Source organism: Meleagris gallopavo, chromosome 1 (assembly GCF_000146605.3).
Source record: "Meleagris gallopavo isolate NT-WF06-2002-E0010 breed Aviagen turkey brand Nicholas breeding stock chromosome 1, Turkey_5.1, whole genome shotgun sequence".
Taxonomy (NCBI): Eukaryota; Metazoa; Chordata; class Aves; order Galliformes; family Phasianidae; genus Meleagris; species Meleagris gallopavo.
Window position 1 is genome coordinate 66955431 of NC_015011.2, and position 16111 is coordinate 66971541.

The following is a 16111-nucleotide window of genomic DNA, read 5'->3' on the forward strand; positions in this document are numbered from 1 at the left end:
TTGAAGGCCCAGATGTTTTCAGTTTAACTTGACCTTATGAGCAATACAAGAGGTAAAAAAATGGTGATTTTAAAGAAAGATTCTTCCTTCCATTTCAGCTCTGTTATTTCACTTAATTAATTAATTAATTAATTTTTTAATAAGGGTTAGATTAACAAGTAATTTGGCATAAGTCATTTTGGAAATCAAACATCTTTCTGGAAAGCCCAGCCCATGTTTTAAGCTAATAATTAAACCTGTGACAGAAGTGTTATATTGAGAAAGAACTTGAGTGAACAGCCATTCTTAATGCAAAGAGCCATATCATCCTGATCGTAGAAGAAAGAGCTTGGAAGTACAACTGAAAGCAGTGTTCTCAAAACAGCAAATACACTCTCAGTCTGACTAAAATGCCCACTTTCATGGAACTCTTCCTGCTTTTCTGATTTCTGAGAATTAGACTTTGGACTTAGACAAAATTTGTTGAGTGAAATCCTAAACTTTACCAAGCTGAAAATCCACATAACTTATTTTTAGTTGCTCTCTCTCAACTCACATTGATACAATAGTAGATGAGTTAATTCTCTATGAGCTGTGAAGCAGCTAAATGTCAAAACAAATTGATTCAAATACCAGCAAGCTAGCCCACTCATGGCTGTTTTATTGACTCATGCCTTGAACAATCTCCAAAACTTAACTCACTTAGGATAGGCTGTTTCATAAGCAGAAGAAGGATTTTATATCCCATATCAGCCATCATCATTTCTTGATAACTGCCATCCTTGTCCTGTATTTAACTTCCGTGGCATCGTTAAAATCAATTAATATTATTATTTAACTGTGATATCAAGTGTGTTAATTTTACAGCAGCTCACATGATGATCATGGCACTGTTGCATTTAAGGACACAGAGGATCTTTTACTTTTCACAGAGCACAGTGGGAAGAACATCTGGAAATATAGCTTTTTGCATGATTTCACATCTTTTGGTTTACCTTTACAGTTACCACTGTGCCTTTATTTCTGAGTATCAGAGAAACAGCCATGTAGTAAAGATACAACAGGGAAAAATCTCTGCAAATTTCATTTCATTTAAACTTTCCTAATATATAGTATTTAATATGTACCTGTTGTGTTGGATTCAAACATCACATGCGTTAAATTAAAAATATGGCAGAGGCAAAAAGGGCTTGTTGAAAGCATGGCTGTCTCTCACTGCACTCACATTAGTTTATTGAAGTTGATGTAGATCCAGAATCTTGCCCTATGACAGCAACAACACACTGCCCATTTAATTCAGTTCAGCCTTCAATGGTATTTTTCCCTGGATGGCCAGTTCATGCATATGCTTTCTCATTAAAAGCTCTCGATATATTATAGCACTTTAGCCATCTACAGATAAAGATAACTGTGTAAATCCTCTGCACATCCACAGAAGGTGATAGCCAATTTCAAAAGATGATTTTTCTTGTTCATTTTAGACTTTTCCTGAGGTTGTAGAGGATGAGTCATGATTTTCTGAAAATCACTGAAGTCACTGTTTGATCACTCCAGAGATATCTAGAAAGCAAATAGATTTCTCATATCTGACTTCTTTTTCAAGTACAGTCAGAGCTAGATATTCCAATGACCCTTAAACTATTTCTGTTGCTGTGCCTGTGCAATTTCATTATCCTTTAATTAAAGTTTCAACTTGTCTACTGATACCCAGAAATTCAGCCACAAGTTATCTGCTGGGGGCAGTTAAGAAGATATATATATATATTTTAAATAGTATCCTTTTTGTAATCTGTACCTTTTATCTACAGATCTCTGAGTCATTTCTATTTCTATAATTTTACAACTAAGGAATTGGCATCTGAAAGAGGTTAAACACAGTGAGAAACAGGTATCAAGGCAGAAGCTAGGAGCTTTTGTCCCTTAGCTTAAAAATCATCTTCCTTACTTCTGCAGCAGAAGTATTTAACTGTTCTGCTCACTTGATAGGGTGTACATTTTAATTTCCCTGATTAGATAATTAATCTGTAAATATGCTGAATGAAATAACATTTTCCACTTTTTCTTTAAATAAAATTAATCCTTCATTTTCTTGATTTTCTTTGAAGAATATCACCATTCAATTCTATGATGTGTTTCAGTCTGAAAGTACCCCACGTATCTCCTGTGTAGAATCACACAGTAGTTAAAGGGAGATGAGGTTCAATGGTTGAATTCTGCTTTGCTTTTTTGTTTGAAAAGTAGTAAAATAAATTAAAAAAAAACAAAACAAAACTTCTAAACTCATAACAACTGTGACAAGAAGAAAGAACATTAATCTTCATCAGAAACATCAATATGTCTCCTTAATCAAGGCCCTCAGTGAAAATGGCAATTACCAGAGCTGCTTCCGGACTGCTTGTCCTTTCAGGGTTTCCACATTGAAATTGTTTGTCTTTGCTGGCATAATGAAGAACACAACAACTGTAACATCACTCTTATGTACCTGAATGGACATGAGATGGAGAGAAAAATTAAAACTCACCACAGGGTATCAAAGCCCACGTTAACACTACAAAATAGTCACAGCATAACCCAGCAGACACTGACTGGTCATCCAGGAAGGCTCCTCTCCCTTTAGCTGTCAAGTTTTTATCAAGTCAGGAATGTAACTGAAAATAGATACAGATGAACAGGTACCAATTGCTCAATTCCAGTTTGATCAGTGTGGATCTTCCTGGCTTCTCATGGTTTAGTAAAGCATGGATTAGGATATGAATATAAACAGCAAAAAAATAAAAATAAAAATAGCAAACAGATTTTCTCACGTGACATAAGCTTGGTTGGCTTAAAGGAGTGAGAAACTAGTTTAGTAGATGGAGAGTGCCCAGGCATGGGGCAGACTCCATATAGCAAGCAGAACAATCTTCTGCAGCAATGCCCCAGGTGTATATTCTAAAAGAATTAATATTAGCAACCACTGTATATCTGAATCCCTAACATAGAACCTGTCAGGCACACAAAAAAACACAAGTAACCTCTTGCTCATCTCTTACATCTAGCTACTCCAAAGGCAAAAAGCACGAGATATAAAATCCAACCCTTTGGTTATAGATGGTTTCACTTGCTTCTCCTGTGCATAAACAAGTTTCAGAAGATCAAATTCCTGAGAGACTCTTCATATGGAGCAGAACAAGACTGGACTCTTGTCAGCAACTCTTTAAAGGAAAGCTAAGAGTAAACTGCTCAGAGCTGTAAAAATTAAATTACTTTGAATTGCTTCCACTCTATAAACATTAGACAAACAAATATACTGTTAGTGTGCTTCTATCAGATGGAGGTACAAAAAAATGTGTAGTGTAAAATAATAGGATTCACTTATGATTTTAGAATTCTTCCCTTTCTTTAGGGCAGCTCAAATGTCTATATGCTATTATATTAGTGTGTACTAACAAAGCATCATAATGTACGTAGTTTGTCTTCAAAGTATCAGTCAAAGTATCCAATGCTGAGCATTTGTGAGGTTCAGGCACACTACTGGAGCATAGTTTAAGTTTCACCATCATTTTCAGGCTCACAAGGAGTAAGAGTATCCTGGTGATCCCAGTCAAAATCCTTCTGAGGTAATTACAGAGCAAGTGTTCTTTGAATAGTTTTGGATGAAATCAGGAGCTGGCAAGCGCGTTGTAACAGAAGCACAATAAAGCCATCTTCAATTTATGGGAAAATAATTTGTTAGCATAAAAATATTTTTAATTGTATTATTATGTGATTATTTTTTATCTTCTTTTTGATAGGTGCACTTTCAGAGTAAACTCTTAAATCATTTTTTTAGTATTTTTCTTTAAAAACAAGGGTGTCACCCACAAATTAACTTCTTGAGCTATGTAATCAATTATTTTTAAGCAATCTGACATTGTTGTATGCTTTGTTGACTCAGGAAGATAGCTTCATGAAAAGCCAGAATATGCTATAATTATTTTCCTGTAAACCAGAGTGTGAAATAGAAATTATCACACGACTTCTACAATACAGTAAGTTTTCCACATTTCCAGAAGCTTCCTTACCCTCAGCAAAAAGTTTAGTCTTGATAAGGCTTCTAGAAACATATCAGCTCCTTTGTTGGAAAATTCATATCTCCCAGCAATGAAGAAAAATAAGGTATTTTCAAGACTGAAGTCAAGGTGGCTGAAACCAAGCAAACAAATAGACAAGCATGAAAGTATTTTTCAAGATGTAATCATACAAAAGACATGTTTTTTATTCTGGAGAAATTTATTACCCCAGGAAAATAATGAAAGAGAGGCTTTTCTTCACATTAAGGTGACTATCAATCCGATAAAGTCCATCTTGGTTAAATAAAGAAAATAATCAAGATCTTCTGCCTGATCCCACAAGGTCTTAAGCAGAGTTAGAGCTGGTATCTGAAATTCCTTCAATTTCTGTCTGAGAAATCCCTGACAGATATTTGACTAAGTTGGTAACAATTCACCTCCTTTATGAAGTATTTGTTAGTCTTCCTGGCTTGTTTTTTGCCTTAAATAGTGTTGGAAAATCATTGCTAAATCTTGAAAAGTAAAAGCATACCCATAGAAATGACCTCGAATGAACTCTTGAATCCTAGCCTTGTACATGGAATGCAAATTCTGAAATTCATGCATTGCTGAAAACTTCTTAATGTTCAAGCCATTTGGAGTGACAACATCTGGAAAAGCAGAGAAAAGGCAGAGGCAGACATCTTCAGAGTCAGAGAAATTCTTAAGGAAAAAACAAGTGTGCCTTCCAATGGCAGTATGTGAACAGTTAATATATACTCTTAACACTTATAGCTCGAGAATAGCACTGCCTAATCCAATAGTTTTCATTAGTTTTCTCCACAAAGCTATTACATGTTATATTCCACTCTCTACAACATTGAAGTGGCTTTGTTTTGACCTGTACTCAACATTAACATAAACCCTGCTGGATATAAAGGTCCTCTTTGTCCTGTCAAAACTGAATTTATGCCTCCACTTAGCCATTTTTTTGTGCGTGTAATATGCCCTTTACCTCTTTAATCCTAATGTCATTGTTGCCTGCTTTATTGCTGTTGATTGAAATCTCTTGAAAGCAGAAACTGTCTTCTACTACACGCTTATTCACTGCATGGCATAACAGAGGACTGTTCTACCCAGACTTCTGAGGATTTAGCAGAAAAGAGAGCTTTTGCATTAGGGCAAAGGGCAGTTTGCCATCTTGCTAGATAAAGCGTACAGTCTAAATCTGGCAGAGTGACTGCTTACATCAAACTGGCTTCACATGCTGTTGTTGTGCTTATTTTTTAGGAGTACTAAATTTCAATAATAATTTAGGAAATTATCTGTCAAAAGCTTGAGTGTCTAATGTCAAATCTGCTCTCTGATGAATCATGTAAGGTTCTGTCTCTGATCATAAGTTTTATCCCTGATTTGAAAGATGATATTGTGGGATTTCTATTATTTTCATTCAGTTACAAAACATACATTTCATAAGCAGTAGAGAATACTTTGAATCAAAGTTCCAGGAGACTTAGACTAAGATCTAGACTTCGATTTTGTAGCTGTATATATTTGATCAAAGTCATAAGAGAAAGCTGAAAAAGTATGAGTCAGTCCTGAATCTTTGCAGTTTGTCAACAGAAAATATCATCCTGTGCTATTATTACCTAAATCAATTCCAGTTTCTTTCCTGTGAATATGGAAATCAAATGATTCTGACTTGACCCGCTTGGGGTGATTTTAAAACAGAATTTTCACCAATTCATTAAACAAAACAAAATGACCCCGCATTTAAAATGGGAGTAAAGCCCTCTTTCATCATATTTTCAGTAGGGCACAGAATTGAAATATTGTTTGTTGAGCAGAAACAGCGAACTGGACAGTTTGGGAAACAATGTTTGTTTCATACCTCTGAGACTTATGTAAAAGACAGATTGAACACCACTACTGATGAAAGGGTAAATGGAGCTGCATTTTAATCAAAGAATATGAGACTGGTCAACATACAGCCTGCTGTGGATGAGTGAAAATATTCAAAAATCCATCATTAATACCAGAGAATGGATGGAAACTGTCCAGAAAGAAAAACAGTCAAAGATTCTTATGTTGTTGAGAAGAGCTTGAAAGTGGTTGCAGTATTAAAGCTAAGTCCTACACGAACCAGTTCTCCCATAGTGAACCAGGAGGTCAGAGAAGAAGATTTCTTGTTTGTAAACAGAAAAGGAGGATGTTTCTGTTCTGCTGACCCCACATTCTTTCAATCAGTCAGCAATGAAGCTAAGGGTCCAGTGGATAACTTTCTGTTTATCCTAATGCAGAAATTGTGGTGTGGCTTGTGGCATTGAAGCTAGCAGGGATAACAGTTCCAGATCTATAATTAGCACTGCAATTCACCTAAAATAAATCTAAAAAAAATAAATAAACCAAATTCAAAACAAAACAAACCACAAAAACCCAAAGTCCTTTGAGAATTGCTATATTTGAAACAACCAAGATGTGAGCACATCTGCTAAATAATCTCAAAATTATGCATACCTGTGGATGGAATACTATGGCTTATCCTTCTAAAGCATTGTGCTGATTTAAAAAGAGCTTTAATGATGCATCAAACTGGGTTCATTACCTTATATGTTATATGACAAAGTTTCTGATAAATTCCATATTTAATGAGGCTGATGCATAGGGCTAAGCAAATATTTGGGCATAGACATTAACTATGTTTTTAAACTGTTCTGATTGTTTAGCAAAAGATAATATATGCATTATAACACTTATCATGCTTAAGTCCTAAAATGCTTATGACCTCAACCACACTGCTTTTCCTGGTTGTATATATACAGAAATTAGTTGTATTGATCTATGGTTTGTTTTAGACTTCTCATCTCTTTCAATATTAAGTAAAGAGGAACAGCATAATCACTGGAAAGTATAATACATGTAAGATCATTTCACATATGAAACCTTTTGCTACATTCCTACAAGAGCATATCACTCTCCACTAGCAAAGCAAGTTGTAATAGCTGGTGAAATGTATTACAAAGATTTCACCTTCTGTTTTCTTCAGTTGACTAGAATATATGTCTTCTACTGTAGATAAACTCCCTGTAAAGAAATCCTGACATCCACAGAGGTAAACTAACACTCTCCTAAAATGGTACGGAATATAGTTATTGCACGATGCTGAACTTGATTTTTCCAGATTACATATGTTACTAGAATGTGTTTCAAGTGATACTGCCTGTACATTTCTTTTGAAAAACAGTTGTTCTCTACAGTGTAGCCACACATACCTACACAGTGTGCCTTGCTCTTATGTTTTTATGCCTATTATTTTCATTCAATCTGAGAAAATGTAGGTACTGAGAGGAAATGTAAAAAGGAAAAAATTCAAGTCTTACCAGGATTTCTTTTAAGCATGTGCTCTGCTTCAATTGCTGTTATCTGTGAGACTGTGGTGAACACATGGGCACAGTGTACGGATGCCCGTTCCATACAATATCGATGGTAAATCTGTCTCTCTCCTGCTTCCTTGTCAATGTCAAACTGTTAAATAACAAAATATACAAAAAAAGATATCTATACAATGTGCCCACCAGATTTATTACCATAAAGAAAGTCTCTTGAGTTAAGCTAGATTTCTCAAGGGCATCATTTGTGATTATAGTCTCTCTGCCTGTTTATCAAACCATTCTATGGAGAGTCAACAGATTGATGGAGAAAGTCAGATCTCAGTTCCTGCCTATTTGGGAAAAAGATGACAGCTGAGCAATGGGAAGGAAACCCAGATTAATGATTCCTAGATAGGTAAGAGTCTATGCTGTTTGGCCTGCAGACTGGCCACATGTCATGCAGCCTCTTGATTGGACATGTTGGAAAACTTGAAAGAACAGGGAACTTGCTGATAAGGTACAGAGGGAGAGAAGAGAAATGCAATGAGGATCAGAGGAGATCTGGGGGCTGGGTAGAATAGTGAGAATCGTAGCTAGTCAGGAGAGAAACTGAGTTGTTTTAGAGGAGTCGGATGTAAACATTCAGTCACAAAGCCTGAGGGAACAAGGAAAATGTAAATTGAGGTATTTTCTGATACTCAGAGCTGTTCTTCTTTTAAGTTCACCGCAATTATTTGCTGCTTCTTTTATTTCAGTTTGAAGGCCATTAATTTCCAATGGCAGATTAAGTTAAACTCTAGATAAAATCACCTTGAATTATTTCTGAATCACCCTTAAATCTTGCAGGTGTGTTTTTACTGAATTAAGTAGAAACAAAACAAAACAAAAAAGAAAAGTCAGGTCTGGATCACTCTAAGTTTCAACATGAAACAGATCAATCTTCTCCCAGTCTCTATTAACTACAGCTCCATACTTGAACTCTCTGCTATGGTTATGAAGGAGATTCCTTACAGTATGTCCTAATTAGTGTCATAATGTCCCTGTGCATTGGTAAGTATCTGGTAGTTTCCTAGATGGATGTGATTGCATTTCATGCATGCATGTGAATAACCGCATGTTAGGTATTTAGATTTACAAAAGTTTTCCAGAACTAGGAGTAAAGACATTTAAAATATTTCCTGTCCCTCTTATATGAATTTGCTGGTTCACAAAGAGGTTTGTGAAACAAAAACTGGTAAAATCTGTGCAGTGGGAATGTAATCACGAAGTCCAAAGCAAGGAAAATCTAAAATACCTATTGAGCTCATGTTTAAAGGTTCACAGAATCAAATTTTCATTAATGATGAGCACTGCAAAGTCAATACAATGAAGTCTAAAAAAGAACAATGCTAATGAAGTGTCAATGATTACAATTAAATGTCAATCCTCTTAGTCCATGATGTTTCACTTCTGGGAACATCAAGGTTACTCTCCCAAGGTCAATGGCACGGGCACCAAACAGACTGTTAGTTACACGGAGTGTGACAATGTCTCTCAATGTGCTATGTCATTAACAGCACCTAATTTTAGGTGCACAGTCTGATTTTGATTGCATTTGACTCTGTAACTTCATTGACTGTAATGGATTTAACCACTATTATAGGCTGAGCAGATAGCCCTATCTATAGTTACAACTGTCAGATCTTTGTCATGGCTAGTTGCTTTCAGTAGTTTAGAACTTAGCCTGGAGTAAAAGCTATTTAGAATGTGAATTTCCACACTGAGTATATGCTAACAGATGGTGCAGAGCATATCTTGAAAGCAGAGAAAAGAAGAAAAAAGTAATTAAACTCCTGAAAGTGACATGGGGTTCTAGCATGATGCTTGGCTTATCCTAACCCAAATCTTTTACAGTAAGTTCCCAATTGTGTTCCTACTTTCCTGGGAGACTATCTTGATACCTTTGAATCTGATCTATGGAAACACTTGAACATTCACATCTGCATTGGAAATTCATGGGACCTGCACTCTGTGTTTAATATTTTTTTTGTTTTAATTATTTATTTTTTTTTAATTTATTTGACCATCACTGAAGTGTGTGAATGAATGCTACTGGAGCATTCAGATACCACTGATGACTGCCACAAAATAGCTCTCAGAAAACCACAGTTTTGATCTTCGGAGCAGAAGTGTTAATTGCATGTACTAGATAAGGAAGCAGATTGCACACTGACAGAACAAACAAACAATAAGATCACTGTGATTGTTCAACCAATGTGTGTACCAAAAACACAAAATGGAACAGTTGTATAACATGCTGTGCAAAGACAAAAATGAGATGAGATGCCTCTGCACTCAAGGCTATGCAAAAGTTTATTTAAATATGTTTGACTTAAATTTTTTTTAACTGCTAATGAAAAACATAGCTAGCCTTTAAAACGTTTCTGCTCTCTTTTTCTTTTCTCACCAATAACAGTTTTTTTACAAAATGTTACTAAAAACTACATTTGTGACATGTTCACTAACTAAACACTCCCTTGAATTCTACTGGGAGAAAGATTCATAAAGGGATTGTTACAAACACTATGGCTCACTTCTTTCTAGCTTTTATTTCTTTGATTGCAATGAAACACTTAACACATGTAGCACATCCACAGAATAACACATCCACAGAATGATATCTCCTCATTGATATTCATTTCTGCATCTTGTGAAAATGGGAAAGATTTTACTTTGCACATGCTTGCATGATGTTTGGCATGCTTTTTCAAAGGTATGCAATTCTGTTAGCAATAATTTGCTAGTCCATTAGCACATATAAACTGGGCGCACAGAGTTCTCACATTTTACCTGTAGTTATTCTACAGCAGTTTCCTTCACTGATCGATACAGCAAGATCCTGACCTTTAACTTCATTCACAGTGTCAAGTGAGAAATCTCATTGTGTACCTCTGAGCAGGCTAGACAGTGACTTCAGACAATAAGTCCTAGACAAGTTGAAGGACAGGTTGAATGGAACTTAACTGATGAGACAGTGCAAGAGACAAATTTAGTCCACACAGTGGAGTACTGGGAAAAGACAGCTGAGCTTGCTGTGATAGTATTAACTACAGAACTAGGGGTAATATGGGGCACAGCTCTGATCTGACCTACTATGTCAAACTGAAGCAGACTGTCAGCACAGTTCTTCACCTCCAAACCAGCGTTTCTACTCAGCAATTTGCTCTGTTGTCTGGATGCACTGCTTGTCAGATACAGCTCAAGCATCTATGAAATATGCTCCAAATGCTCATGTTCAGTGAGGCCAAAACAAAATATTTGTGAAGTGAATCATACTTATATTTGTTTGCCATTACCAGCAAATTAGAACACTGACAAAGACACAAATGAAAGTAGATCTAAGCCAGACTCACTGTTTCTTCCCTCAATGGCATTTAAGAACTAAGCTCTTCACTGTAAATACTCCATTTCTCTCAGTGAGGTTATACTCCCACTCTGATCTTTGGAAACCAAGCAGATTATTAAAATTTGCATGATGGCAAGGATTAGAGGGGAAAATGTTTCTCATATAAGGTCACTTTTCACATTTCAAAACAAAACAAGAAGATGCTCCACAAGTTTTTGACTGAAATTTGTGTTTGTGGTAATGCACCTCTGAAGAAAAATTCCAACTCATTTTTGTCCTTTCTGTGGATCCAGGTGATGAACACAACATTTCATTTGTATCTTAAAATGTTAGGGAGAACAGTAGCAAAACACTGAAACTCCCAGCATGACACTGTGGTTCAGAGATCTAAGAGGATCTTTGAAGGTAAAAGCAAGAGAATATCAAGTGGCTACAAGATACTGTCATTATGCTTCTCCTGGAAAGACTTAGAAGTTACTGAAGTAATAAATTCAAATTGGAAATTCATTGTTCAAACTGAAAAAGACAACTTGTAAAGGATTTAGAAATGTGCAAGAAGACAATAGAAAAGGAGAAAATACTGCATTACCTGCATTAATGGTTCTCAGAGAGACAGGTAAGTTGTTTGTCACAGTCTGCATACATGCTCCTGATTCTCATTCTAGATTACTTCTTCATATATTCCCAAAAATAAGTATGAGGAAAGTCAACAGATGCTAAATCAAAGCAAATTCAAACTGGAAATAAAATACATTGTTTTGATAATGACTAACGTTGTGAAATGTTGCATAAATAAGGTGGATTCTCCTCCTTGAGCTTTACATCAGGACTGGGTAACATTGTGTAAGTAGTTTGTAGCTCAAACAAAAAATACAATACAGAGATTGGTATGAGGATTTTAGGTAGAGAATGAGAAGATATCTTCTGTTGTGTAAACTTAGAGACACACTCAAGTTCACAAGGTGATTCTGCAGTGCAATTGGAAAGGAGGTGTGCAGTTCAAATTCTTTGTTTACTGGCAGGACGAATGAAAAGATCTTCAGTTCTAACACCATCACATTGATTGCCATTGTCTGAAGCATATAAAAATTACTTTTTTTAAAAGCTACTCTACATCAGATTTAACTGCCATGGATTGTTACTTTGTGCAAACAGAACTTGCATTGTGGTATAGCCAAATAAGACAAAAATTTATACTTCCTGGCTTAAGTCAGATTTCCATTAGCTACTACCAAAGAGGATCAGCTTTGTTTAACAGCAAGCTCAGTGACAGATATGACAATACAGTACTAAGAGGAACATAAGCTTGTGCTCTTATATTGTCAGCATAAAAGCTCTCAAAGATTCATTTCCATTGGGATTTTCAATACTTTTCCTTTTAGACTCGATGAGGCAGAATTCTCCACTCCTTTCTGAACTATTTTCAGTCACATTTGAATGAACTAAACATAAAATTTTCTAGGTCTGAATAGAAGTGCTACTCACTGGCAGGATACCCTTATATAAGGAAAAACGCTATGAAGAATGAGACTAATCTTTTATTTTTCTTTTTCTTAGAGAATCCTATCACAGAATCACAGAACCATAGAAGGACAGGTTAGAAGGAACCCTTAAGCTCATTTAATTTCAACCCCCTACTGTGGGCAGGGTTGCCACTCACTGATGAGGCTGCCTCAGGCCCCATTCAACTTGGCTTTGAACACCTCCAGGGATGGGGCATCCAAAACTTCCCTGGGCTACCTGTGCCAATGCCTCATCATCTTCTTAGTAAATAATTTCTTCTTAATACCTAACTTAAATTTCCTGTCTTTTAGTTTAAAGCCATTCCCTCTTGTCCTTCCTCTATCAGACTGTGTAAAATGTCGGTCTTCCTCTTGCTTATAAGCTCCCTTTAAGTACTGGAAGGCTGAAATGAGGTCTCATTGGAGCCTTCTCTTCTCCAAGCTAAACAATCTCAGCTCTCTCAACCTTTCTTCATAGGAGGGGTGCTCCAGTCCTTTGATCATGTCTATGGCCTGAGTGCTTTTTCTATTATAATACAAGATTATTTTTTTTTAGTAAGAATTATCAGAGGTCAAAGCCCACAGACTTCTTGGCTATGCCTGACAATGATCCAGGTCACCTTCCAAATTCCAGGTTGGACCATTTGCCCAAAAAATTGTTCCTAGTTCATCTAGGAACTAACCTGGACCATCACTGTCTCTCAGTCAATTTATGAAAGGTATTGGTCTATTTAAAATCCAAGAGAATGAAAAGGAGAAAGAAAAGGAGAAAGGAGAGGAGGAAAGAAAAGCAGATCTCTTAATGTGGAAAGCTATTAAAGATTAAAATCCTCAATCTTCAGCCAATAAACCAGTTGCTCCTGGGGAGGAAAAAGGTTTTACAGGCTCAGACCTTTTTCACAGAGCCTTTATTGTAGCAACATACAAAACCTTATTTGCAGCTGTGTAAAAGCTACAATGGTCATGGGGACAAAGAGGAAAAAAACAAAAAAAAAGCATTGCTGGTTGGACTATTTAGATCTGAAAAAATTTTTAAGCACAGCTAAACTTATGATAATATATCAATTGGGAATGAAGCTCGTAACATATTCTGCTTGTTGTTGAAATAAGAAAGTGTTGACTTTAGAAGGTTTTAAGCCAGCAAACTGCAGGTAGGTTCAGCAGTCCATGACCCCCATCTGTTTACCCAGGGCTCCACAGATGCTTGAAAGAAAATATAAAAATCAGACACGACTAGTTACTGTGCAAGTCAGCTTCTGTTTTGTGCTGCTTTCCCTCCCTTCTTCACTCCAGAATCAGAGCGATTTAAATGTGAATCAAGGAACTAACGCTGAAGTGTTCCCTCAGGGTATTGCCTCAGGGGTCCTTAGCTCATACTATCTGTTGTTTGTTACATGCTACTGAACACAATAGTTTTATTTCTGGTATTCACTATGGTCCTGTGCATTCTGTTAAGAGTTTAACGCTTGACTTCTCACTGGAGCAGGACCAGCTGAATTTCTCCCAGTCCAACTGAACTGAGTTACATCTGTAAGAATGTAAGAACTGTACACTCTCAACCAGTGATGTTGTCTTATAACAAGGATCCTGTGTCTGACCAAGGTAAATAGCAAGTGGCTTGGGGAGACGTTGGAAAGGTCTTCAGCTCCCTGTTTGTTCCAGCTATTCTGGCTCGATACATGATGACCACGAGGCTATAAACAGTATTCTCTCTCCTTATTTCTGTTCAGATTCAGTTGCTCTCCTTAACAATCAATTCATAACATTGGCGCTACTAATATTCAAATTGATTTTTAAATTCTCTCGTGTTCCCAAATCCTGCAAATGGTTTGCTATAGCTCACAGACTGGCAACATAGGAATGCAGCCATAGAGTCCTGGTGACATATCGTTCAGGCACCTATGTGATTTCAGGAGTCTAAAGAACCATCACAGTGTGGCAACCTTGCACTAATTGCTTTTTCCACCAAAAGGAAATAAAGCTGAAGGCCAAGTTTTCACAGATCCAGTGTTTCTAAAGGCTATCAGAAGACCACATGGAGCCTTCTCTTCTACTTCTCCATCAGGCAGAAGCTGGTAACTTTTTTGTTAATAGGAGTGATAGAGAAAAGTATCAGGCAGGCCACGCTGCACAGCCCTCTGCATGATCACTGATATCCAAACAGGCTGGGACTTGGACCAAAATATTCTCATTGTCTTATTTTAGAGAATACATTTCTACTTTCTATACTTGTGCACACTGAGCTTTCTTAGGATCAAAATGGTATTTTTCACTATGGACTCTGGAGAAAATCTCAGTAATCCTTCCACATCTTTAAAAGAGATCTTTCAACTCAGCTTGTATCTTCTGGTACTGTTTGTCTATAAGAACGTAATAACACTGGGGTAAAAGAGTGCTGGATTGAGTGCATATACATGTGCATATGTGTGTTTGTATGCCTGTGTGCAGAGAAGGGCTGATGGACAATGGAGGACAAACAGTGCATTAATTTCAGGGCTAATGGGAAATACTACAGTGAGAAAGAACACAGCTAAGGAACTGTGAAAGAAGAAGAGAGAAAGGACTTCGAAGATACTGGGTAAGTATCTTTTCTCAAGCATCCAAATACCACATTAAGGTTGTGTTTGTGGATGCCACTGTTAAGTTCTTCTTCAGCACTGAAGAAGAGCACTTGGCTTCAGTGACCAGAGTAGACCCCTCTGGTATGCATTCAAACATGGCTTTTCTTGGACTGTGTTGAGGACTAGAAAAGGAAACGTGAATTTTCCTGTTTTTCTGTGCAGGACCTGTTTATGTCAGATCATCTCCAAGTACAACTAGGCCATACCCTTTCCTTTGGTGTTGCAACTGTTTTTCTGTTATATCTGGCACAGAAAACACCACAGTGGCTTCTTTTCCACCCATCTTGACTGCTGTACTTAAAGCTGGTTGAAAATATATTCTAGCCAGGAAAAGCTGATCAAAAGTAAGTAAAGTTTATTGCTATTATGCTTTAAAGAAAATCATGCAATGGCACTAACAGATAAAGCAGCTATTATAATTGTGAGGGGGAGCTCACATGTACTAAAAATATTTTGTCTCATCCAAAGGTTTAATACTACAAAGCCCTGGAGAATCTCCATCACTGCACAAATCACTTGTTTGACCTTAATAGTTTACTACTGGAGGACAGCAACAATAGCCTCTGAAGACACGCTCATCTGTATCATTTAATTACCAAACTCTAGATCAACTTCTTACATTTCTCAACAAGCTTTTGGGCCCAGTTGACCTTTTTACAGTGAAAGGAGCCCTCATCTCTCACTAAATGTTAACTTTGTCAGGGAGAGCTTTAGCTCCTTATAAGCATGAAAAACAGGAGTGTAAGAGTTTGGCACTGTTTCCTGTATTAACACTGCATGTAAATGTCAATCTTTACACAGAGGGCATAAAGGAGTACGGTCTAGACATCCACAACTTTCCTCACCAAAATATTTTCTACAGCAGTTTATAATATTTTAAATAGATACATATGTTTCATTCAACATATTTTTAGAATAAAACTGGTTGTATTTATATTTATCATGTAGTTAATTGTTACCAATTAGGTTTGTGAAGATTCAAAACAGGAAGCACTGTAGCTAATCAATAAAGGCTGGCCATGTAACATGTGAACATTAAAAATAATATAAATACTGTGACTAGTATAAAAATATACCAAAATATGTCTGTTTAGATGCAAGTTCATTACTTTCTTTTGAGTACACTGGTAAGGATGAGGACCCAAAATCATCACTGAGGAAAAAAAAAAAAATTGCTTTTCAGAAAAGGAGTCTATTTCACAAGACTTCCTGTAGCTCACCAAATTAATCAGAATATGAAACT

The 16111-nt window shown here is 36.5% G+C and overlaps 1 protein-coding gene across 5 annotated transcripts in view; it reads right to left on the bottom strand.

Moving 5' to 3' along the window:
* Positions 1-16111, bottom strand: part of GYS2 (glycogen synthase 2) — a 49232-nt gene that overhangs the window by 9471 nt on the left and 23650 nt on the right. For all 5 annotated transcript variants that reach the window (XM_010715764.3, XM_019616844.2, XM_010715755.3 and 2 more), the window contains 4 exons: positions 7370-7514; positions 4543-4660; positions 4023-4143; positions 2355-2461 (listed from right to left, as the gene is read on the bottom strand). In XM_010715764.3, the coding sequence (XP_010714066.1) occupies positions 2355-2461; positions 4023-4143; positions 4543-4660; positions 7370-7514 (491 nt within the window). The remainder of the gene's footprint in view (positions 1-2354; positions 2462-4022; positions 4144-4542; positions 4661-7369; positions 7515-16111) is intronic.